The sequence below is a fragment of the Gavia stellata genome, chromosome 6 (genome assembly GCF_030936135.1).
Source record: "Gavia stellata isolate bGavSte3 chromosome 6, bGavSte3.hap2, whole genome shotgun sequence".
Lineage (NCBI taxonomy): Eukaryota > Metazoa > Chordata > Aves > Gaviiformes > Gaviidae > Gavia > Gavia stellata.
Genome location: NC_082599.1, coordinates 7,401,937 through 7,428,653, shown reverse-complemented (window position 1 = coordinate 7,428,653; position 26,717 = coordinate 7,401,937). Strand labels below are relative to the sequence as shown.

General features: G+C 39.6%; 1 protein-coding gene across 2 annotated transcripts in view; it reads left to right on the top strand.

Annotated features, from left to right (window-relative positions):
- The window catches only part of XYLB (xylulokinase), an 87,304-nt gene that overhangs the window by 17,829 nt on the left and 42,758 nt on the right, over positions 1-26,717 (top strand). For both annotated transcript variants that reach the window (XM_059818842.1, XM_059818841.1), the window contains exons 10-15: positions 79-160; positions 1,162-1,202; positions 1,621-1,736; positions 4,132-4,247; positions 6,499-6,572; positions 7,948-8,044. In XM_059818842.1, the coding sequence (XP_059674825.1) occupies positions 79-160; positions 1,162-1,202; positions 1,621-1,736; positions 4,132-4,247; positions 6,499-6,572; positions 7,948-8,044 (526 nt within the window). The remainder of the gene's footprint in view (positions 1-78; positions 161-1,161; positions 1,203-1,620; positions 1,737-4,131; positions 4,248-6,498; positions 6,573-7,947; positions 8,045-26,717) is intronic.

Genomic DNA, 26,717 nt, shown 5'->3' with positions numbered 1-26,717 from the left:
AACACAATGTGTCATGCATTGCAAGATTACTTTCCTTTTTTTGAGCTTTTTTTCCTCTCTCTTTCTTTCTTTCCTTAGGGGCCCATTTCTCGATATTATAGTCAGCGTTATGGGTTTAGCCCAGACTGTAAAATAGTAGCATTTACAGGAGACAATCCAGGTGAGATGATTAAATGTATAAGATTCAGTGAATATGATTATGTACGTACTAAAATTCTAAATCAATCTCATTGCTTCTCAATGAAAGAATATTGTGTTTATCAGCTTTAATACCTTTTTCCAACAGCCTTCCATCACTGGTTCTTCTGAGATATAGACATCTTGGATAACCTGGGTATGACAAATGAATTCTCTTTTGCCTAGCAATTAGGGGTGACTTCATTTGCCTCTTGATAACTTCAGTTTTGGTTTGCGTGCCCCTAAGAAACTATTCTTACTATGAACTGCTAAGATTTTAACTTATAAAATATGAATTAAAAAATTGCTGTTGTATCTTTTCAAGCAGAAAGGTGGAGATGGACCTCATAGGCTTTCTCTAAGAAATAGAGCTGTCCTTTTATCAGTATAAGGGAAGGTGTTAATTCAGGCTCAGTTTTTGGAATCCTGGAGACTGTTTCAGTGTAGAGCAAAGTTGTCTGTTTCTCAAGGCTGTGAAAATAAAATGCTTGTCCGTACCACAGTAGCATATGCAGGCTTGAATCAAGATGGAGGCTTCATCATGGTGTATTTTACATTCGTATTCTGGGAGATGGTTAAGCTTTGCATTTCCCTAAAGTCCAATTTTTCTTCTAGAGGTTCAAATCCAGCTTAGTCCGATAAATATATGAGTAGTCTGATGTAAGCAGGAGTGTTCCTCCTTTAAAGAGTGTTGTTAAGTAAGGGTCAACTGTATTTAAAACCTGAATATGTAAAACATTAGAGAATCATGCAGTTCCGTAGCTTTTTGTTCTTCAGCATTTTGATTTTATTAAAAATCACTCCCTCACCCAAATGCTTTGTCCATCTTTTACAGTGTATAGGTCAAGGTCATCATGAGTGTATTTGCCATTTATATTGTACTTTGAGATGGTGAATGGGATGTATTATGATGTCTCATGCAACATGCTATAGTTGAGTAAAATGAGTAACTTTTTATCTGGTATTCTGACTCTTTGCTTTCAGCATCATTGGCAGGGATGAGACTTCAAGAAGGAGATATTGCAGTAAGTCAAAACATACTCCCGGAAACTGTCCGTATCCCTGAATAAATGAAATACATGAAATGTAAAATAGCTGTAGGTTGTCAGTTAAATTTATCTGCTAGTGTTGATTTTCTGTATATTGGATTCACGCTTGTTTTATTTCTATCAATTTGTAAGCTGCCTGAAAGATTTTAAGTAAACTCTTGTGACTATTTTTAACTAATGCTCCAGACATTAAAACCTAAGTCTCCATCTAGTATGTATTTCACTGGCGTGACAATCTAAGTCAGAGCTAGCTTCAACACGAATCCAATTGACTTAATGTGTAATTTAAAAACAATTAGTGGTAATAACAAATGGTTTTAATTTAATTTCTGTATTGCTTTCCATGCACATTGTGATAACACTTCAATTATTTTTTTTTTTTCCCCCCTTCCAGATTAGCCTTGGCACAAGTGACACGTTGTTTCTGTGGATCCAAGAACCAACTCCTGCCTTAGAAGGTCATATCCTCTGCAATCCTGTTGATTCTCAAACATATATGGCACTTTTATGGTAATATCATTTGTTTTTTGTACATCTGGGATCAATAACGTGTATTTCTTTCTCTGTGTTAGTGTTTTTTTATTTCTTTTGTGAAATGATAATGAATAGAACATTCAGCAGTCTGTATAATGTATGGCAATCTATTGCTGAAACATTTGCATCAACATTATAGCATTCTTATTGTTTAATTTGGGTAACTGAAACTGCAGAGTTGTGGAGGATAAATTCTCATGGCAATAAAAAGCTGAAATTATTTTTACGTATACATAGAGCTAGTTCACTGTGAATCTAAGGTAATCCATTTAACGTACAGGAATAACAATCTTCTGAAATATAATAATGTGAAATGTCAGAAGCTTGACCAGGCTGTATAACTTCTGTGCTCTTCTAGTGGTCCAGAGAGGACATAATGGGGCAGGTGAAGAATCCCTTTTCATAGAGGACTATAATCAGTGCTGCTCCGGGACGTATTAGGCTGTGCACATGGAAAATACTGAGATCTCAAGAAGCCCAGCTGAGAGAATGGTCCTCATGGCAGCTTTTGGCTGGTGTGATTAAGGGATTGTTTGACCCCTCACCAGCCGAGTAGGTAGGAAGATGGCCTGAAGCTACGCTTTCCCTCACTGAGTCACTGTATTCAGGGGAAAAATTTTAAAATTGGGTCATAGTATTTAGGCAAATATTTTCAAGTAATAAATTTGCAGATAATTTTTGTGTTTAAGTCCCCTGGATTGTAGGTGCTTGTAACTCAAAACTTCAGCAAAGCTCAAATCTGCCCTTTAACTGTAATGTTGAGTCTTACCTGTACACGAGTAGGATGCTGTAGATGACAGTGGGAACAGTGTTTGTGAAGCTGAGTTCAACAGCCAATTGTCAATTGCAAGTTACTGAGTTTCACAGTATGATTTCCCGTAAGATTTTTTGGGTTTTTTTTTGTTTTGCGTTCAAGTTTCTCATTTTCCCCAATATTTTTCCCACTGTTGCTGCGTGAGAGGGCTGTATAAACAGTTTGTAATAGAAAAGGAGATGCTGAGGCATTTTTCTGAATAACTGTTATACTGCCATTCTTTTACTGCAGCTTAACATGTGTAGAAGGCCAAACCTGCATTTTCAGAACACAAGGTATTTCTGTAGCCCTGCAGATATAGAGAGATCCTGTTCCCCCTGCCTATCCATTTCTGTCCTGACACTGCCCCTTTTGCACCAATGCCCCTTTTTTAATAAAATAATGGGGTTAATAGGGGACTTAATCGGGTTAATAGAAAAAGAGTGCCTGAGCTACTAGGCAGAGTACCTGTACAGAAAACTTGAGTAATTTCAGCTGCTGCTACTAAGCAAGTTCAATAATTTCCTTGCCCTCTTTCTGGATATTTCTGTGCCCTTCCCGATGAGTTACTCTGGTAACTCTGTGCTGGAGAGTATTCAAACTGCTTTCCTTTGGGTCCAAGTCCAATGCTTCAGTATTTTGCAGGGGTGTTATATTCACAGAGGAGGCAAAGGAGGTGACTGCATAAAGGGTGCGAAGACCATAAACACAGAACACATGCGTATTTTACAGCATGGTTTACTGGCTCTGGACCAGAACCGTGCAGATGCAGCTGTGGTGCTCTCCTTTGCCAGATCCTGGCATGGAGCTATACCTCATAAGTTATTGGCCACAAGCTGGCTCTATACTGGTACCACGCTCCTGAAATCATAAATGCAGTGTGGGGACACTCTTGCTCCTCCTTGTGGAGTCATCTCAGAGCGAGCTTTTTAGTGCTGTATTGGAGTACTTCTGACAACACATAGACCTACCTCTGCCCCCACAGCACAGAACGTTTCTTTCTAAAGTAGCTACTAGGGTCATCTCAGATAGTTCGAAAGTAGATACTCATCTCAGCTCCTGGGTGCAACCAGACTTTGCAAGCCCTTTATGGGAGTGCTGGCACAGTGCAGAAATGCAGCTCCACGGGACCCGCCCCAGGGCTGGCATGATTGGAGCTCCTGCTGCTCTGTCAGTGCGTACCATGTTCTCCAGTGCTTTGAGCTCCAGGAGACCATAGTAAGTCAGGGAGTGGGCTGCAACTCCTGTGCATGGAGCTCCGAGGAGATGTCTTAGCTATTCAGAGATAGCCTGGGTTTAGCATGGCCTGCCAGACTGGGTATAAGCTGACTCTTTGGAGAGATGTATACCAGCATCACTGCACTGCGTTTCTCAACACGTCCTGTAATATTTGTTTTCTCTCTTATCTAGTTTTCTCCCCCTCCATCTCTTTCCATAATGAAGAAACGATTGTGTGTTTTAGCTTGCCTAGCTGTATTCAGCTGATACAATAAACTCCAATATTAAAACAACAAATTGCTTTAAAAATCTAGAGCCAAATGTTTTGGAAAATGCATTTGGTATGTTTGTGTGTTTCAGTTTTAAGAATGGCTCTCTTATGCGAGAAAGGATCAGAGATAACTGTGCTTCAGGCTCCTGGGATGAATTCTCCAAAGCTTTATCCTCTACTGTTGCTGGAAACAATGGAAACTTGGGTATGAGCCTTATCAGGGCTGGGAGTTCCAGGGTTTGCTTAGATACATAATTTTGTGGGAGTTGTATCTGCTTTTTACCTGGGTCATGATAAAGGCTAAGAATTAAGTTAACTACAGCAAGGGGAATTCCTAATGTGTACTTAGAAATGCTCTGTTGACAGGCTAAGTGTCATGATAGTATTTTTCTTGGATATTCACTAAATAAGAAAATTGTATTTATGGAGCTCTTCTGATCATTTAAAGGGTGTTAGTAGCATCTTAGCTGTATAATGTTTAAAACTAGTAATTTCTGAAGGAGGCTTTTGTTGAAGTTTGTTTCTTTTTTGCTGAAGATTCAAATGAAGTGGATTAAGTAGCTCCATACTATTTCTTTCTCAATCTTCAATGGTTTTGATCTCTAAACATTACTCTAGAATCTTGTCCAGTGCATGTGAACAAAGCAGTAATATCAAATGGTGCCTAGATTTCCTGCATTTTCCCCAATGTATGTCACACAGTCATTTCATCCCTGTTTTTCCTCACATTATGCTAAGTGAATGAAATCAAAATTAATCTGAATTGATACGAGTAAAATTAATGTAAAAAACTTCAGGTAGCAAAGTTCTTTAATGTAGGTATTTAAGCTATAGGAAGAAGACTTCATTCCTTAGGAAAGTTAATTTAAGATACAATATCTTGAGACTGTGAGGTTAGTGCTGATTTCATTTTTAGGAGCTCTGTTATGTTGTCTGTCAAGTCCAGCCTCTGTGTGGTATTAAAATGACCAGGAATCTCTTTTCACTAGAACACAAATCAATTCAGGTGTTTCAGAAAATGGGAAGTACTTATTTCAAAACCCAAAAGTCAGCTACTTTAGACAGTATTAAAAGAATCGGAAGTTGATGAAAATGTTGTTACTAATTTCAGGGATAGCAGGATACTGCCCTTAAAGTTGTAAAATTTGTATTATAGTATATTAACTTGGATATCTCAGTCCCCTATAAAATGGGTGTTTCGTGAAAGTCATCCTCAATAACGTGTATGCTTGGATAACCTCTGGGTATGCACATAAAAATACAGTAATTTCCATAATCTGAGTTCCTGAGGGAAGCAGAGCAAAGAAGTAACTGGTTAGGCACCCTCCCTTTTATCACTTGTTCCCTGCTCTTCCTGTTGTGTGACAAGATGCCCCTGCAGAGGTTTGGAGACGGGGAGAGGCAGCTGCTAGGGTGAGGCTGGGATAATGAGAGTAACAGGGGCAGCAAATAGGGAAGGAGGGGCGGTGAACAGATGAGGGTCCTGTTGTGTCTGGGAGGTACCTGAGAAGGCTAATAAAACCAGCAAGTTTACCTTTACATCTGCCAGACTCAAGGTGGCAGTAGGGTCAGAAAGGAAATTTTGGGATATACATCCCCTGGCAGGGCCTGCAAGATCTCTAACCCACAGTGTTGCTTACTGGCAGCTTTTCAGAATGTTTAACTAAAAAGGTTGTGTGTGCTAAAACTGTTTGGGGATTTTTTTTTGGCTAATAATCATAGGGCTGCTAGGGCAGCATACTCTTGTTCCGAGGTCTGAACCTTAGAAACCTCCTTAGTTTCTTAGCTATTCTGTTCAGTTTTTCTGTCCTCATCTTCTTTTTTGTCTGCTTTCTTGAATATCTTTTATGACCAACCCTTCTTGCCATCAACACAAAAGAAATCTTTTTCACGCTTTTTGTCTAGCTGCCTACAAAGTGTTACTGCATTTCTTCAGATCTCATTTAAAACTATTCAGAGACCAGCTCTGCTTCATGACTTAAAATATCTGATGATCCCTAATAAGCTCATGATATCTAAATCTAATCCAGTGCATGAAATGTTCCAGTGTTCCTGTACTCTTCTTACTAACTTACCATTTTCTCTGGTGTTTTTTTTTTTTCCTCCACTTTTGCATATGACCTACTGAAACTATTTCTAAGATGTGCTACATACTATCAACGTTACTTGCATGTGGGTGTGTTCTGGTCCATGTGTGCTCTTTTGCAGGCTTGTTTATTATATTGTTTGGATGCCTAGAGCCAGACATGCTTAAGATCCACATTTTTGTAAACCGAAAGTAGTTAAATTCCATAAATGTCTGGACCAAAATTAGTTAAGAAACAGGCTGTGTGGTGACTCAAATGTCTTTCCAAATACGTGATAAACAGTCATTAACATTTTAGCTGTGTGCTGAAATAAGATTCCCACTTTGGGCTAGGAGCAAAGATGACACTCTTTAATGTTCCTTGATGCAGGTTTCTACTTTGATGTGATGGAAATTACTCCTGAAGCAGTTGGGATTCACAGATTCAACAGAGACAACCAAAAGGTAGTACTAATGTAGTTAATGTCTCAAACCTTGAAGGAGTACTGTCAAGGCTTGAAATCTGTGTGATTAACTTTTTTTTCTTTTTTGTCTGAGATACTTGCTTTCAAGTTTCATTTATTGATGCAAGTCCCTGGGATGATTTTCATAAGGAAGTATTTGGTCTGTAGCTTGAGAGTATCTACAGTGCAAAGTCTGAACTAGAACTTATATGGTGGTTTTTTTTTTTTAGGAAATATTTCCTTTACTGGAAAATGGGGATTTTCTGAAGCCAACACTGTTTTTGAAACAGGATTAACTTTAAGTTTTTTGAGAGCTTAGTGCACTTACATGACTTAGTCCCCATCTTCTAAGTTTCAGACACACAGATAAGGATGTGTTGAAACTTGGGGCTATGATATTTTGTCTTTTATTTTGCTTTAAATGTGTATGTAAAGTCAAGACCTCATTTTGCAGTTCTGTATGTCTTGGAGTAACCTGTAAGCTACATAGCGGTATGTAAGTAAACGCAGGCTCAAGTCCAATTGGAATTAAATAGAAATTGTTATGGAAAGAAAAGTTCTTTGTAGCTTTTTTCTTTTTTTCTTTTGAGGAATGGATGCTGTTTAAATGTCTGGCTTTCTGGGTGGTACTGAAACTCAACAGATGTCTTTGATCAATCATGACTCCCAGTCGATTAGACCTCACCTAGGTGAACAGAGATTGATACTATCTTGTGTTTGCAGTGTAGCACTAGTCTCTTAAATGCTTGCTGTTTAAATGAATGCTTAATCACTTCTAGCTGTTAATACAAGTTGTAGGCACTTATTGTAGTGCATGGAAAAACTCAGCTTTTTCTGGAAGATTCTTTGTATTTGTTTGTAGTTCAATATTTTCCTACTTCTGTTGTCTTTCTCATATTCTGGTTGATGAAAGGACAGAAAAAATTTATAGCAACTAAATTAATGAAAAGATTGCATGATTTCACTTCTGTGCAGACAGAAATAGATTTAACCTTTTGTGACATTGTTTAATGCATCTGTATTTTATCTACTTGCTTTAATTTTATATTTTTGAGATACTGATTCTCAAGCAGTCTTTGGTGCTGAGAAATGCATAGAGAAGAGTTTACAACTTGCACTAGAACCTCCTCCCATTGTGCATTGATTTCAGGTTTGATGGATTTGCCAACGGCACCGAGGTTATGGGTTGCGTTCTCTGCCATGAGTCTTTAGGTTCATCTTGTGTGTATGAGTGAAGAACTGGGCCTAGCTGAAAGCAGACTTCAGGGTGAACACAAGGATAATCAACTATAAATCTGTCTTGTGTTTTTAACCAGTCTCCAGCTTGGCATTGCGTAAGGTGCTTGTTAACTTAATGCATTCCCTATTTGATACAGGTTTCGGACTTTCCAAAGGAGGTGGAAATACGAGCATTGATTGAAGGGCAGTTCATGGCCAAGAGGATTCATGCTGAAAAGCTGGGATATAAAGTCAGTAAGTATGACGAAAAAGCTGCAGAACTAACGGCACTAGAGATCAAACACAAAGACAGAAGGCCGACAGTAATGTCAGCTTTGTGATTCTTGTCCTTCCTGACATATACAGAAACTGGTAAGAATTCTGAATTAGCCTTCTGGAAAATTTTTTGACAGTGTGTTGGGAGCAAGTTTTTGCAGGTATTAACTTTAGAAGGACCAATGGTTTAACTTAACCTTAATGGTTTAAGATGACTTCTTTTTCAAGTATTCTTGCTGTTTCACTGTTACTGAGCTGCATTGTCAGTTTTTAAATAAGAGTTTGGGCTTCAATAGCTTGTTCAGTGAAAAGAAGACCAGCCTTCTGCCTAAAGCACATAAAATCTGAAGTCTATGTTCAGTTCCTGGATCTGCCATAAGCTGTTCACTTACCTCTTTACCTCAATTTTCTGTTAATAAAGCTGAAGCCCTTTCCCTATCTTCTGATTTAGAAAGCAAGATATCCTGCTCCCTAGAATTTATTATGTGAATAATTTTTAGCACATTGGAACAACAAAATCACCCAGGGTTTTACCTACAGAAGTGGGATCAGATCATTACTAGCTGTGTAATTCTACAAACAGAATACAGGCAAGTTGGTAAGATGTTTTATTGGAGTTTTCTGTCAGTGTATTAGCCAGTGGCATCTTTAAAAATACTGAATTAACTCATCTTGAGGGTTTTTAACCAATGTAATATTTTTTAAAATAATATTATTTTTATCTGCATACTGACCTCCTTCTTTCCAAGCCAATGCTGACCTCCTCCTTTACAAGCCATTGCTTGACTCCTGCTTCCAGGCTTTTACCCATAATCATGAAGGATAGAATTTATTTATTTTTTTTAAGAGAAAACTCCATGAGTCTGAAAGTTGAGAAAATATAGAGATACTGGAACAAATCACAAGACTTGGCAACACCACCTCATAAATTTATGCTATAAAGGTTTTCCTGTTATATATTTTCTTATATACTTGAAACCGTATTTATTTGGGGGGGTTATTTATGGAGACAGGCAGAGATCCACGTAGGTCGTGTTTAAAATACCTGTTTATCCTTCATTCTTAGATTCTGCTGCACCAAAAGCTTTGCTTAAATAGCCTAGAAAGCTCATGGCTGAAGAGGATACTTTTGCACTCTGTAAATGTTAGGGGTTAGACAAACAACAGAGTGCGAGAAGCACTGTTTAACATATCAGACTACGCTGACACAGAAACAAACACGTAGAAATTATCTGTAAATACATTTAGACTAAGTAGGACAGTCAAAAACCTAACTAGTTTTATGATGTGCCTTAATAAGCTTTAAAAACTGTTTTTTTTAGTGCTGTAGATGTCTACAGTAACGAGGAGATGGGTGTGATTGCATTGTGTTCCTGTAGATTCCTTGGAACCTTATATGCTTTTGTTTTGTTGCATCCCAAGGGTCTTTTAGCTATTTGGTAACTAACAGATGAGTTGCTTTAAAAAAGAACTGCTGTATGTAGTGTAGGCTGTATGCATCTCCCACTTTTCCTTAGTGGTATTATTTAAATGTCATAGTCTGTTATTTGTGTAGTGATGGCAGGCTTACATCTGTATTTGTTGTGTGACAGCTCTGAAAACAGGGTGTGTTCTGAATGTGTTTCAGGGTATGGAAGAGCATTGTGGGAATCACTCTGGTATTGCCAGACTTTCTCTTGTTTAATAGCTGCTGTTTTTCAGGGTGTTTTTTTGTTTTTAATGTGATTTAAAAGCTTATTTATCTTTTGGATCAAATACACAGTCAGGACCCTTGTGTTTATTCAGTTCCTTTTAGGCCTTGTCTACATAGGGAATTTACTTTGTTTTTTCCAGGAATCCAGCTGATTTACATTCAGAAGTGTAATCACAGCAGTGTAAATCTTGGCTTTTTTTGTTACTGTTGTTTACACCGATGGGAGAACACAGTAATAACTGCTCACAAGATCCGCAAAGTTATATAATGACACCTATTAAACTGATTTGTAACAGAAATGGAAGTGACATGGTCAGTCACAACAAATGCTTTGCTATGGTGTCCTGAGGTTTGTGTGGTACCATCTCAGTGGTGCAAATGAGTCAGAAACCTGGCTAAGAATTTCCCTGGCTCTGGCACCAAAGTGCTGGAAAATCGTTTTGGCAAAGTCATGAACCTGCCTCTCTGTTCTTGGGCAAAATGCAGTTTGGATGACTGTAATCTGAAAAGCAGCAATATACGTGGAAGAGAATTTTGTAAAAATAAATAAATAAAAATCTGTCATACAGAGTTCCTGGTTATGCACTGTGAACATGACAAACATTAGATAATCCCTTAGAATTTACTTTCAGTTAATGAATATATTATCCTGCTAGGAGCAGTATTTTGAATCCTCGATCTAGCTAGCGCTGCAGGAAGAAGTGCAATGATGCTGAAAGTGTTTTACATGTGAGGTTTTGTTCCCGGTTTGATATGTCCAGTACATTATAGATCTTATATAAATTACAGATAATAGTTAAACAAAAAACCCTTAAAACAGCTCTTCAGGTGGTGTTCGTGCTTGCCTGCAGGCATGTGCACAGGTTTCAGTGCCGCTCGCGCTTGTGCCAGTAGAGGGCAGGGGATTCTGTCTCATGATTTTTTTCTTTGAGGCTGGGATGTGTGTGTCAGCCTTGTTTTGAAAATGGCACAGAGTCACCAGATGATCCTTAGGAGAAAAGTTAAACCTTAACATTAATCGTGATTTAAGGGTTTTAAAAGTGTGTGTCACTCTGTTCTAATTGCTCTAATCTTTCTCTATCAGATTTCAGGGGAAATCATTCAGTAACACCCTGTATCCTGTTTTGCTTATGTGCTTGAGGGGTGGATAGAGCGTTGTGATTTAGAAACAAGTAAGTGAAGTTTGGTCTGTCCTTGTTGTTTACATCCTCCGATTCAGAGATGCATGCAGATAAGGTGAAGGTTTGCAGTTCTGCCTTTATTTTCCTGAGTGTTGATTGTATCACAAACACCTTCTGTTTTGAAATTTCCTTTTTCTGCTTGCAGCCATGCCCTTTTGAAAGCCAAACTCACAACTGGAGGTCAGAGGTTGGTCATACAGACATGATTGCTGCATGGTTTGGGGACTCTGAAGTCAAAACCATGGTAACTTTATAGAGAAATGGCAGTGTTTGCAGCTCAGTGACACAGGTGATCACAGCAGCTATAAAGCTGTCAGCGGTTCAGACTGATCTGCCAGTATATACTTTAATAATCTTGATGATCACTTCAGAGTTGCTTCTATTCCTGACCAAGCAATCATAAAGTTCACCCTAAAATTGACATTGGCTGGAGAATGTTGCAATGGTTCTCGCTTGGATCTAGTGAAGCTGTCCTGGTGAAGACCCACAAAACTGATTATTCTTGGGAGCAAAATCTACCCCCCTGCCTACTGATGGGTGAAGTAAATATAGCCATTATGTATGTTATGTTTGCTGAAGAAAAACAGCACACAGTTAGGGGTTCTGGTGTTGATCACACACGTAATCAATAGATATTTAAATGATGTGCTGGTGTACAGTGTAAAAACCTTCATGACGATGGTAATCTGAGCACTAAGTCTATACATACTGGGTCAGGTGTGTGCTAGAGTTGTGTTAAATAAGCTTTTGTGGGACTGCAGCAGCAGTTATTAAATCCTGCCTTGTAGGTAGGCTGGTTGTCTGGGGTGGGGCCTGTGTCGAAGCTGTCGGCTTTGGACAGAGCTTTCTGCCTTCACATTGTTGTGCCTATCAGTGAGTTCATAGTACTTCAGTTGCCTGATGTGCTGTTCATGCCATACTTACACCTCGAGGAACCTGATTTTGCCACCTAGCTGTCATCAGCAGGGGGAGATGGATAGAAGGTGCCACGTTTTATAAGCGCAAGCTTTGTCCATAAAAGCCTGTGTCTGTGTCTGTTGTATAATTTACAGTTTCTTATGTACATAAATCCATCACTTGCAAATAATGATGGTGCCCTGAATTCTGCTGGCTGTACTTGGTGCTCAAGTACTGGCTGGGGTGACACAGACATGCTGGTGGCTTTGCACTGGGGTAAGAATGAGCCAATTTTTTTTTCCTTAAGTGCTACATGTTACCGGTGTTTCAAATGTGTGAAAGTACATCTTTCTGATATACAATGGGATGTATTCTTAAACAAAACAGCAGTTCTGCGGTGCTAGGAAAAAAGGGAAATGTCAGAGCATGCTGGGCCTGGCTTCTCAGTGGTTAGGGGGGGAACTTACATTTTTGAAGAACTCAGTCTAAGCTTACATGAGGGCAAACTCCAAGGTGCCAAATTTCCTTTTTCTTCAGGTGGTGTTTTCTTCTGATGCTCTTTTCAGCTGGTTGAAGGTAGTAATGACGTGTGGCTCTTCGTCCGCAGGGAAGGCAGTCTGATGGGGTGAGGGAAGCTCAGGAAATATCAATTAGTATAACGTGGAGTGATTGTGTTTCATTGTTCATGTTGTCATGCGGAGGCACAGAAACCTGAAGGCAAGGTGTGAGGCTGTTGCTTCACAGCACAGTGCTGGTCCTTTGGAGGATGAAGTGGCTCTCCGGTTTGGCAAGGCTAGATGCCACTGGTCCTTGGGACACTCCAGGGATGGCTTTGTGTCAGGCTATGGGACAGGTTTTTCTGCTGGTGGTTGTCTTTGACCGACTGGCTTCTGTGACTGTAGTCTCCAAAACTCTTAAGAATTATCAGGATCATTGGGGTACTTGTTCTGTCAGTTGCCCTTGCCTTTACCACTGTATGTTTCTACTCCAGTTGTAGCAGTGTTTTGGCTGAAATGAGGAACACTGTAAGTGAAGCCATTTTGTAGTTGCATACAGATTAAATTGATGTTTATACCCTGCGGGATTTAAATTTCTTAGAGAAATCAATACTAAAATGTTGCGTTGGCTTCGTGCTTGTCTCTTGCTGTTTGCTGCTAAGAGTGCTGATGGTGTTTCAGCAGCATGAGGGTGACGGCTTTGTTAGGGGCCTTTTGCTTCAGCAAGTGAGTGAAGGCAATTTAAAAATAATTAGAGGACAGTGCCCTTGGTGGGGGGCTGAAGTCCTCTGTTTAAAATAATAGTGAATAGTGGTAACGGTCAGATTACAACATATATGAATAGTGATGGGGCAGAGCGTACTGCTCAGTATGCGGTACAGACTATAAACACACCTTGCCATTACATCTTAAGCCTATAGTTTTGAGGGAGGAGTGTTGGCTCAAGAAGTACTTTCAAATTCATCAAAAGCAGGATCTTCCTCCCAGATAAGCCAGTGATTCTGCTGCAGAGGATATTTGTGTTTTCTGATGAAACTTCTGGCTGATAAGAGTGCCAGTGTGAGATGGGCAATACCTTGCCAAGAACTTGGCTGTATCTTATTTTGCAGAGAGCATCAGGCTTTTATCACGTAGCAGGGCCTTCTAGGCATGATCAAGTGAGGCTTGGTTTTAAGCCAGTGATCTGGAGTGAAAGGTTGGTTAGCTCATTACCAATTCCCTGACCAAGTATTTTACAAAAAAGGGCTTTTTATTATTACTTGGCTCAGGAGAGTACAGTATTAGTTTAACTAATTTTTAAAAGGGTTAGTTAAAGTGTCTCTGAAGGAAATGACCTAATGTGCTGTAAGGAAGCTGCTTACGTGCTCTAGAATTTTCATGCAGTGGCTATTGTCTTGCTTTTATTTTGTTTTATTGTTGTTATACATATACAGGAAACACAATGAAGACAGAAAATCTGAAGAGTTAATAAAAAGATTGGAAGGGGTACTATCTGTCTTTCTTTCCTGACACAATGATAAAATGTTGTCATTGTTTGAACAATTGCTTTTAATGTTTGGTCAGCAAAAGACCAAGTATGTAAATGATTCAATTCCTGTTCCCTGATGTTAGGAGAGATTGTTTATGACTGTTTCAGTGGATGTACTGTTCAAGCAGTATTCAGAAAAATAGTCAGGCTGTCAGTTGGCTGGTTTTGTTAGAGCTTCGTGGATCTCTAGAAGCTGGGGTCTTGGAGATCACTTGGGTTATCTGACAAATCTTTTTTTATCGCTTTTATCGCTGAGACTGATCTACAGCTTTAGATTCAATTAGACTGCAGTCATGTCATGCCTTTGCTAATCTATGAGTACCTTCTTGGGGAAAGGAAACGTGATACTATAGGACTCTTGAGCCTTACAGACAGAAACATTATGGTTCAATAATTGGAAGTTGAAAGTGGGCAAACCTCAAATGACAAGCAGGTTGCAGATTTTTAACAGAAACTGAAATCGAACAGTGCAGCAATTGACAGCGGTGTGGTGAGTTCTTTAGCACTGGCAGTTTTAAGAACAAGATTTTTTTTTTTTCCCTAAAAACAGGTACTCTGGTCCAAAGAGATCATTTATGTTATAGAATGGTGAGTTCGAAGGATCAGAGTGGTCCATTCTGTCTCAGACACATGGGAATCTGTTAGAGATGCCATTGCTAGGAAGCTCATCTGATTCACAGCTATTTATACATTGCTTTGTATTAATCATTTATACCAATAGTAGCTGCTGGTATCGCTGTAAATGATGCCCTGTTTTGATGATCATTCTGCTAGTAAAATACTACATTTACCTTAGTTGACACTTAGTGAAATGTTGCATATTTATTATTTTAAATCTTTCTTCCTGTGTCTTTCTGTATTTTAATTTTTATTGCTCAAATGTGACAGGCCTGTTAGTGAACTCTCATCAGGTCTCCCAAGATTCCCTAGTCCCTCCAGCTGTCTTTCCTTTTTTCTGGTTTAAGGTGATTCAGCTTCTCTCACACATCTCACTCTATGCTTCAGTTCTGAGCACTGTCTCAATGCTTTCAGCTGCATCAACCCACACTTGAGGTTTTTCAGTGTTAACAGGGGTTCTACTAGATAAGTCATTCTTTCTCTATCTGCTCTGTTTGCCTGCACATACAGTGATTTTTTTTTTCTGTGATTGTGTTTGTTGCGTGCAATTAAGCAAGACAGTTTTGCTTTACTTTAAAAGAGAATATTGCTTAAGTTTTTAAAACAATTTTAAATATCTAAAGCTTTGGTTCTGTCCCGACTTTGATTTCCAGAGGACAGCTACTCAGTGCTTACTCAGATTACCTCAAGAAAAAAATAACCAACCACCCCCACATTTCTTGTTTAAGTAAAAACCAAGTAAAAGTTCACATGTCTGTGAACAAGGGGAATTGTGCATTCTACTGGTATAACTTTAATTCTCTTCAGGCATGAAAGAATTAATTTGGGCAGCTTTTTTTTTTAATTTCTGGCCCGTGGTTTTCAGGAATGCACATGAACGGTATTCTTTTTTCCACCTTTAAACTGTAATGTTATTAGGCTGTATACGGTGTGTCTAACTTACGCGTTAGCAAAGGTGTGCATGGTGCATATAAAATGACAGGTCTCAGCCCCAAGGCTTTCACAATGTCAGTTTAGTCCAAGCGGCAAAGGATAGGAAGTTCATGAAAAATAAGCTTCAAGTGCAGTATTTCTCTCTCTGACGTGAGTAAGAACAGAAGTTTTTTAGCTTTGCATTTGGAGGCTGGAATTTGGGATCAGTGACAGGACATTAAACAATGTATATTCATTATAGAAGTAGTATCAAATGCCAGTATTATTTTGGACAACAAATGAACTGACTTGGAAATACGTTTGATTTCCTTAGCCTAATGTTGGTAGCCAAAGCTTCAGTGTACTTACCTGTCTAGTCAATGTATTCTGTCATTGATAGCAGCTTTCTTCAGGGCGTTCTCATGACTTGTTTTCAACAGGTTAAGATCACTTTTGTTACATTTCAAATATGGGCTTTGTTGGTAGAGGGCTTTGGATCCTGGAGGTATCCATGTGCTGAATGAAGGCTTCTGGGGGCTCTATTCCAGCACCTCCTTGGCTGCCTCCTCTGTGTTTCCAGGGTTGGGTCACTCAGTTCCTTCTCTCTCCATTGCTGGTGTCTATTACTGAACAGGTAAATGTCAATATTTATCTGTACGTAGCAGTTTCCATGTATGCATCTCAAGAAGTAATTATGGAAAGCTGGAGGGCACTCAGCATTGTTACAAATCAGCAAAGTGTTTCAGTTCTCTCAGTGGCCATCTTAAAACATACAAAACAGCAGAAGATAATGTCATGTATTAGCCTGTGTAGCAGCAGCCCTGTGAGTAGCATGGGAATGAAGGTGGTCACTGATCATAGAGCTGGAGGGATTTTAAAGGATATTTTCAAAAGCATTCATGCTCTTCACTCAAGGTGCTCTTGATCTTTTTCCTCTGTGTTTATGCTGGTCAAAAATGAACTTTTTGTTGTTTTGAAGTAGTTCTAATTATAATGGTAATAAAGATGTTCAAGTGGAGAGCTGCTTGAGTAATCTCTTCAAATTAAGTGCCCTTCTAGTTAAATGACTTAAGTTTACCTGCAAGTGAACACTTGTGCTGCAGAGAAAGTGGTACAAAGCTTCATATTTCATACCTGATTTTGTCTGTGAACATAAAAGCCTGGTACCCACTGAAATGCAGGTGAATGTTGGAAGCCACTGTTCTTAAGTATGACACATTAGAATAAAAAATTGCTGGAGTATCTATTTGAAAAGGTGGAATTGTGTTTTTAGGTAAATTGCAAGTACTCAGGACCTAGTGGCTTCTTATTTATTTTTGTGTTTTAAATTCCCTTTTTTTATTCATTACTTAAAGGTATTAATAAATTCTTTCAACCACAGGAGCTGCTATGAGCTATGATACAGGTCAGTGCAAATTTTAAATGTTATCTAGGCTGTTACAAGTGTAATCACTGCAAGGCATTCCTGTTAATTTCAGTGTTGCCATTTGCATGAACAAGGGTTAATCATGAGAACCAGGAGAGTGCAGGACTATAACCCTAATTTCCAGCCCTTGTTATGTGCTTGAAAATGAGCTAGATAGCTCCTCAGAGGCCTGACCATTTAACTGTTTTTCACTTTAACCAGGGGACTAAACTGATAGAGTGAGCAGTTTGAGTTTAGAGAGGCCTCAGTTTGACTTCCTGCATCTACCTCCTCTTTACATCGTTCCTGGCTGGCCTGATGGCATGTCCAATATCCCAAAATCAGCTGCATATTCCAGGAGACTGCAAAAGCAAAAATATGTTGAGGACTGAGGTAGGATGTGTTGTATTCTACTGGTTAAAACAAGAACGGTTTATAAATAAAAGCTTTTGTTTATATATATGCACACTCAAACTATATATATATATAGAGAGTAATGCCTATATCATACAAATAATTTCTCTGTATCATCTAGAGGATGGGAGGCAAGACTGGAGATTTACAGAAACCTTTTGGTTATTATAGCTGACATATTTCTGAAATGAATTATTTTGTCTGAGTAGTCACTCATGTGCAAGTGACTGCTACATGTGGAGATGCAGAAAATGTCTTGTAAAATTATTGTGGCTTGGGTAACTCCTGTGCATCTGATGCTTAGGAGCAATACCACAAATGTATGGGAAATGTGATCTAATGGATAGCGTATACTTAAGAGCTCCAAATAAAAGGCTCAAAGAACAATTATCTAAGTTGAATGCAGTGTTTTAAAAACAGCTTCATCCATTTTCCTGCCATTTTTTGTGCTTTTCCTCTAAATAACTCTAATGTATTTTAATTAATTGCTTGAAATAATACCAATAAATCTAACAAGGTTTGTCTAAAGCTTGACTGCACAGAGGAAACTTCATGTTTGTTTCAGTGGTGAGAGAAAAAATCATCTACTGAAAATATTAAGAAAGCTAATATTAATTTAGATGGAACTTAATGAAATCTTTAATGGCTTTTTAAAATTGTTTTATTTTCCTTAGATTTTAATTTGAATTAAATCATTACTATTGTTAAATTAGTTAAACACTAAATTAAGAAATGCAAATGAAGTGAGCCCAAAATCCAATGTGGTTATTGTTTTTATTGATATATGTAGGCTAGTGGTGTGGAACAAATTCCAATTATATCTGATCTGTTATTTGCAGTACAAGTTCCTGACTCTTCATTAAGTGTAATACATTAGATTAAATGCTTTGCTCGATAAGAGCTCGGAAAATACCAGTATTACAATAAACCTCGTGCTGCTTTTGCCTCTGTGTTTGGGCTGTTGGCACTGTATAATGCAGGCTTCAAGGCTTTCTAGTTTAAAGTTTTGAAATCCTGCCCAGCTGTGATCACCAAGAGAAAGATAAATGTAAACTTTAGGTAGCGTAGTCGCAGGAGGCCCAGGAGCGAGGGAGAGTTGCTAAAGGCAACTCCATTACATACATGAGTTCACCTGAATAAATGTTCAGTGGCCTCTGCTATGCTAGCTTTAAATAATAGTAGCTAGCGAGGAAAATGCTAGTTTCACATGATGTATCTCCCTATATGATTAAAACATCCAAAATAAATGAAGCATGCCTTCAAGTATCAGAACTAGATTATTTCAAGTTTTTCTTTATACTTTGGTTTATATTTTTATAAAGTGCTGTATCCTAAACTGACTGAAATCAGTAGAAATCTAGGTAGAAAAGAGGAAAATGTATGTGCCATTTTGGGCTTGTCTGCTTTGTGCGCAGCCAAGGTACTTGTCTGTGTAAAAACTCCTTTTCCATTTTTAAGCTCTTGTTTTCCTCGGAAGCCATTCAGGAAGGTGAAATCGAGCAAACTATCCACCAAAGCTGCCCGTAGCTACCCTGTGACAGTCCCAGGTGGAGAGAGGACACCGTAACCAAGGGTACACCTTGCCGCGTGACTGGCCTGGCACAGCTGTGAGCAAGCCAGGCACATGTGGTGGTAGCATGTTCCTGAGCTGTGGCTGGTTCGTGCCTGTGTCGTTACATCATCCTGGGTGGTGCATGGCTCTGGATAAGATGGTAGGGTTTCTCTGGTGTCCTCCAGAGCTGCTGGTTTTGCTGCTAGAGGAATTGTATTATCATATAGCGTGGAAGAACTTGCCTGTCCTGTTGAGCCCCCATGCAGAAGTGTTCTTGGCTTGCCAGTACAGTAGTATGAAATACTTTCAGCTCAGCATGCTCCTCACTTCAATTTATTCTAACAGTGTCAAGGCATGTGTCCCGCACAAGTGGATGAGCTGCCCTCTGCTTCTGGCTGCCTTACATTTACAGCAGGGTGTAGAGAGAAAACGTGAGACCTCATCACTGTTTTACAACCTTCTGGAAGGCACTGTTGGACTTGAGTGAGGAATCCATGCAAGTGGGAGGCTGACAGAGCAGTGGCGACAGCTGATATTTACAGCAGTTGCTCTGGTTTCACTGTATGTACAATTTTTTTTTTTTTCTCCCAGTTTATGTGGTAAGCAGCACTAGTAGCTTCATAATCATCCATGTGAGTAAAACTGATCCGGCTTTAGTCAATGATTAGCCTTCTCCTGGCAGGATAACTGTTGGAGTTGATGTGATGGAGGCTTGTGAGGTAGTTACTGTTCTGTTTTACCCTAATGTGGTGGGCATAGCTAGTGTATCCAAAATGCTAGTTGGCTTTGGGAGATGGGATTCCAATGCTGGGGTTAAGTCATTTGCGATGTCTCTGTCTACGCGGGGAGCATGTGGCAGAGGTAGGACAGGACATTGAACACTGAGCATGGGTGTCAGCCTTCTCACCCTGTGCTCAGAGAAACTTCTGCCCATTCTACTTCAAATATTGGAAACCAGTCCTTTTCCCCTACTCTCTCTCTCTCCGCCTCCTTCTCTTTCAGTTTCTCTGAGTTCTGGATCAACCTGCATCCAGAGTCATTCAAAATGGTTCTGTGAAGGCACCGAAAGAGACAGTTTTGTTACTGGAATGAATGAAAAAAACCCTCTTTTCTGCACCATGATGAGGACCTCATGGTATTTGCCACGTTGCTTTTTTTCATGCATTTGACTGCTCAATAACTGCTATCATACAGTTAGCAGAATGCTTCTTCCCTTTCTTGATGCTTTCCTCCCATGCCCATCGTTGCACAAATCCTTGGAGCATGGCTCCAGAATGTCCTCCTGAAACACTTTTGTCTGTCAGTGTAGTCTATTCATGCTACTCCATTCCCATGGTCCCATGAATAGACTGCCCAGGGAGGTGGTTGAGTCACCATCCCTGGAGGTATTTAAAAGATGTGTGGATGAGGCGCTTAGGGACATGGTTTAGTGGTGCACTCAGCAGGGTTAGGTTTACGGTTGCACTTGATGATCTTACAGGTCTTTTCCAACCTAAACGATTTTATGATTCTATGGTCATCAGAATCCCTATTCTGTGCCTGGACTAAAAATGAGACCATTAAAAAACTTCCCGTATGTTATGCTGGATTTGTTGGCGAGGGCGATGCCAGCTATTGAGTGCCTACTTGCAGTGGTGGCATATAGATGAGGAGTTTCTGGGTTGCAAACAGAGATCTTTACTGTGCAGGAGACATCTTGTGGTTTTGGGGCTGACATGGCATGGGCTTCTCTTCTGGAAGATTTTTGAAAACGCTATTACATAGATGTTTTCAGGTCCTTCTTCCAAACTTAGAGGTCTTTTTGCCATGTTGTGATTGGAGGATAACTAGACTTCCAAAATGATCGTCTGGCCATCTAACATCATGTTGCAGTGGCATCATCTTGTACTTGCTTAACTGAATTGAATGGTGTGGCACTGCAGCAATCTGCAAAGAATGAGGATCTCTGCATCCAGGAAGAGCAAACAGTGGGTTGTTTTCAGTGCATGCTGGTTAAATGGGAATCAATTATGGAGAAGTCCTGGAAGCGCTGGCATACAGGAAAGGTGGGCTGGTATTGAACTTCAAGGTTTGACCATGCTGCACAGTAGCAGCTTTTATTGCTTCCTCCTGCAAAACAGACTGGCTTCAGGTGGCTAAAGTGGTTTGCAGGCCGTGACCCAACCCAGGCAATCGAGCCCAGTATCAATGAAAGTACAGGTGTTATGAATAGTAAAGATAAGTAGTGCTGGATTAGAATATAAATCTTAATCACGATTAAGCCACAACAAATATGTGCCTATGGAGCAGAACATGCTGTATGAATAGGAAATAAGCTAGATAAACAGATTCCATAATTTCAGAGACACCTCTGCTTCAGTCTGTAAGTGGTCATGCCCTTTTACACTCCAAGAACAATTCTTATTGCACTGAGGATGAAGCTTTTCTTTGAAATCAGATTTGTTTGTTGGCCCATGACTGACAAAAACTGGCTGCAGGATTTGTGCAGGATTCACCAGGGCTGAAATGAAATGTGAGCAAGAGGAAGAACCATGTAATGGTACAGTCTCATTTGTTTTCACATGAATACATTAGAGCAAAATCTCACTTTCATGAATCAGCATTTCCTTTGTCAATAACTTTCAATATTAAACAGTAAGGTGACACCAGGATTACATTAGAGGAAAAGTAAATTAAACTGCAACAAAAGATTCTTGGGGGTAAATTGACACCTCAGGTCTTGATTCATGGTTCAGCTACGGAACAGGATGGGAATAACTGTTTCCTTCACACCATGTTTGAAATTGTTTTGTAACTGAGAGATAAAAAGGACATTTCCAGATCTTTAGTGGATACGAAGCTCATCCAAATCCCACACTGTATTGAGAAATGATTCCCTTATTCCCTTTCATGTTTTTTGAACATTGTAATGCTCATTCAGTTTGCCAAGATACGGAGCATATAGTAGTGCACTTCCCTTGTTGCCTAGAAAGAAAATAGCTGATGTTTTAATATCCTTATGTGCTGAAATGTCATATTTTTCAGCTGAAGTGCAGTGTTTCCTCCTCTTCCTTCTTGCCAAATCCATTTTGTGTTTCCACACATTAACCTTTTCCTGACCTAGTGCCACTCATGCATGAAAAGCCCAAGTGCTTCTAGGTTGCAAGCATAGCAGTTGTCTAATATGTTAGTCTTGACAAAGATTCAAAGGAAATACACAAGTTTATGAATGTTATTAATAATTTTAGTAAATAATCCTGGGGAAGTTATTTTGGAATGCTTATTTTAGTGAAAAGGCTGTCTTTAAAGCTTTAGAAACTGGTGTTTAAATTACATAGGTGTCCTGCTATTCTGATCTTAGTGGCAGAAATTATTTTGCCTTGAGACACACTTGGTTCATATCCATAAGTAGCCATGGGTTTACATAAATACAAATACATGCATTTTCTTGACTTGTCAGTTTAGTGGCACCTCCTCCCTCACACTTATTTCTGTAAGTCTTCAAGACTCTAAAAAAAAAAAAAAAAAAGAAAAACTTTCCTGTATTCTTTCACTTGGCATTACCAGTTCAGACAACCAGTCCTGAAATGCTTTCTGTCTGCTTTAAAAGTTCACAGGAAATTTAGAAGGCAAACAAAAATCAAGAGAGAACACACTTTCTGCAGGATCGACAGTGAAAATTGCAATTGCTTCTTTAGTTGCAGAACAGGTTCTGTGCAGATAGCAGCAGTGAAAGCTCCCCTACCCTTCAATCCCAGCTCTGACTTAAGAAAGCACCTTTAGAAGAAAATGTATGTATTTTTATATAAATGGGCTTTATCTCTAGTCCGGCCAAATTTTTTTTGCCTAGATTTAAATACAGACATTGTCATCACATTGACTTGTTGATGCTAGTGATGCTGCTTGTGTTTAAGCATGCTCTGAAGTGGTTTGCTAAGTTCCTAGCTTTAATTTTTCACCTCCTGCTGAGAGCCAGCAAGAAAACTGACTCATGTCATTTGTGACCTAGCGTGTGTTTAGCAATTCCTGGCAGAAATCCCTTAAACAGGGACATGTGGCTTGGGCCAAGTTTCTCACAAGAGAGAACTATTAGTGGAGAGACCTCCAGTGTGTTAGTTGCTGTGAATATAAACATTGAGAAAGGTCTTATGATATAATGAGACAAGGCCAAAGAGGTGAGCTGTGCATCACACTACTTCATCCAGTGTACACCTAATCCTGTGTTACACATTCAACTCTATCTCCAGGCTTATCCTCTGATATGATGATGAGAAGCTCATGCTTGTGACTTGAATAAATTGTGTAAGTTGCATGTTAAACAGAGGAATGGTCTGATGGGAGCCTCATCAAATTCAACAAGGAAAAATGTCAAGTCTTGCACCTGGGGCAGTTAAACTCCCTGCATTGATAAGAATCTGGGGGGAGACTCTGCTGGGACGTGGGAGGTCTAGCTAAAAATGAGCCAGCAGCGTATCCGTGCAGCAAGGAAGGCTGACGGCATCCAGGCTGTACCAACAAGAGCACAGCCAGGCAATTGAGGGAAGTGAATTATGGTCCTTTATTCAGCACTCCATTAGATCACATGTGGAGTAGTGTGCCCAGTTTGGGGTCCCTTAAGGTAAGAAATGCATTGATTAAACTGGACCAGGTGCAGTGGAGAGCCACCAAGATGCTTGGCGGTTGGAGGACCTGCCCTGAGCAGAGAGGCTGGGGGAACTGGGCTTGTTCAGCCTGGAGAAGAGGAGGCTTCAGGGGGACCTAATGGCAGCCTGTTGAGGTGCTCTTTGCTGAGGTGCATGGCAGAATAATGTGAGACAATGTCCCTGAATTGATAGATGCAAGTTTCTAATAGGATATACAAAAGAAAATTTTCACAGGGAGGAGTATAAATACAAAGCATTTTATTAGTGGGCTCTTGGTAGCTGAAGGTCTTGAAACCTTGTCTTAGAAATGTAACAAGACAAGGCTAATTTTATGTTATTCTCCATCTGAATAAAGTTGGTGTGTTGACCTAGTTCTGTCAGTCCACAGCCACGAGCCGATTGGATCCCTCAGCTGCCACCCCATCTCATTTTGCCTTGTTTGGACAGATTAAGCTAATTACGGTAGGTAGTCTATCCAAATTTTTACGGATTAATTTACAGCATGATGAACAGAGTCAGTGATGGAGATGCAACCAAGGAAGTGAGGGATGCTCTGACCTTGTCACTCAGATGGATGTGGAGACATACTGCTCTTTTCCCAGATGGCTCTTGAGTTCTACAGAAAGTCAGTGACATGTTTAATTACTTCTGACAAATAGAGAATGCTTTCTCTTTTAGCTGTATTGTGTTATGCCCTTCATGACAGTGGAAAAAGGCAAAGCAGCATCTTGACCACACACCCTTTGAGCAGGATATTATGGACTGAAACTCTCAGGGTTGAAGTACAGGCTTTCGGCTTCCATTGACTCTTGGTGCTGTCAGGATCAGAAATGCCTGATGCAAGAAAGTGCTTAGGTACCTGTGAGGTCAGTGAAACTTAAACGCATGCCTAAATGATGTTCTGCAAAGAGATGTTTTCTCAGCAGTCGATGTAGTTTACATGCTATGTGGCATTTGATAACTCTTGTTAAACAGAGAAGATTAATTTGAAATTGCATTAGGATCTGGAAGAAAAGGTCAAGATTGTTGCAGTCTCCAGAATTATGATAAATATAATTAAGGTTGTAAGACTTTTCTCTTCTCATAACTTTTAAAACAAACATGTTTCAGGGGGAAATGGCTATACTTGGAAATTTAGAGCTGGTACAATCAAATGTCTGTTTGCAAGATTTGAAGGTGCTTTATTTGTTGATGGTAAATTTTTTAAACTCTCAGTGTAAAATACTTTCATGTATTTTGTGATGGGGAAGGGTAAGAATGGCTACCCTGAGTCAGGCCAAAGGGCTTACTAGGCTAGAGTCTTCCTTTGGCAGTGGTCAGTCTCTAATAAACAAACACGGCTTGAACAGCTATTATATCCTCCAAGCTTCTACCAGTCTGCAGTTTAGCAACTTCCTGAGCCTGAGGTTTTTTTATTTAACAGTTGTTGACAGGCTTTTTACCGTGAACTTCTCTAATCAAGGTTTACAAGCCTGTAGGTTTTTGGCACCCATGGTATCCTGTAGCACGGAGTACTTCAGCTGAGCTGTGCATTGTGTGAGAAGTCCCTATTTTTTGTTTGTGTTGAGTGTGTCACCTGGTAATTTCATTTGCTCTTCAGTAGGTTTTGTACTGTGAGAAACAGTGAATAGTTATTCTGTATTTATCATCTCCTTGACTGCCTGTGCTCTGCTGGCCTCCCCCTAGTATCCACTTATCCGTGTCTTTTCTTGGCTGAAGAATTGTAATCAAGACTTACTCATGTCTCTTTGGAAGCTCTCCCACACCTTTGATCAGTCTTTTTGTGCCTCTCTCTATTTTTTCCATTTTTATTATGTTCTTTTTGAGATGCACTGAATATTCAAACAGACACTAACTTTTTATTTAAAAGGTGGCATAATACTGTTTCTGGTTTTATTCCTTTTGTGAAAATTCTAATGTACTTTTTCAATTTTTGAGTATTGATGTGATACTTCTATGAAATTATTAAAATTTACCATGCTTTACTCAAAGGTAACACTTCAGAGCCTGTTGAGTGCAAATCTAGGTCTGTTCTTTCCATGTGCATTACTTTGTACTAATCAACATTGAATTTCGCCTGCCATTTTGTTCCTTATCCCGTCTCTATAATGAGAAGGTTCTGTAACTTCTTGGGATTGGCTTTGTTGTCTCATTTTCTGCCCTTTCACGCATTACTTGTGATCACCTTTCACTAGCGACTGTGAAAATCGGTCACTTATTCCTCCTACTGTTTGTTTCATGTCTTTCTTAAAAATGGTCATTAGTTTGTAAGACCACTTCCATTCTTGTCCTGTGGCAGCCTTCTTTCTTGTAGAAACTTTGGCAAAGGACCTTGTCAAAAAACCTTATGGAAACCCGTGTTTACGCATGTGTAAAACAATCGAGTCAGAGACTCCTTTTCAGATCTGTCTGGCAGGACTTTCCCTTACAAAAGGCACCAAGTCTTTCCCATTAAATCACATTTGTCAAAGCATCCACTGATTCTGTTTTTCCAGTGCTTCCTGTCAATTAGCTGAGTAGGGATGTCAGTTATTGAAAGCTCCCAGGAGCCCATTTTGATAACTGGCATCATGTTTATCACCAACATGCCTCTGGTACTAAGGCAATTTTAAGCAAGAGGTTATATATTCCACAGGTAACGTTACAACAATCTGGCACTTCATTTATACACAGCTTTTGCACAGGTAACGTATGATTTGTTCTAAAACATCCCTTGTTGACACCTCAGTCTGGGACAAGCTCTCCAACACATCCCAAATTAAGACCTTCTTCATACATTGTCCTTTAACAGTCTCAGTGTTAGTTAAGAGTATTCTAGGCTTTTGGCTGCGGCCTTCAATTATTTTTTAATGTGTTTTCTCCTTTTTACGTTATTCCACTTCACTGAAATTGTGTATTTCTGCTGTGGATTGATTAGTTATTTTGATTGATTGGCCCTTCATAGACTGATTTATCTTAATAGAATCATAGAATAGTTTGTGTTGGAAGGGACCTTTAAAGGTCATCTAGTCCAGCCCCCCTGCAATGAGCAGGGACATCTCCAACTAGATCAGGTTGCTCAGAGCCCCGTCCAACCTGACCTTGAATGTTTCCAGGGATGGGGCATCTACCACCTCTCTGGGCAACCTGTGCCAGTGTTTCACCACCCTCATTATAAAAAATGTCTTCCTTATATCCAGTCTGAATCTCCGCTCTTTTAGTTTCAAACCATTACCCCTTGTCCTATCGCAACAGGCCCTACGAAAAAGTCTGTCCCCTTCTGTCTTATAAGCCCCCTTTAAGTATTGAAAGGCTGCAGTAAGGTCTCCCCAGAGCCTTCTCTTCTCCAGGCTG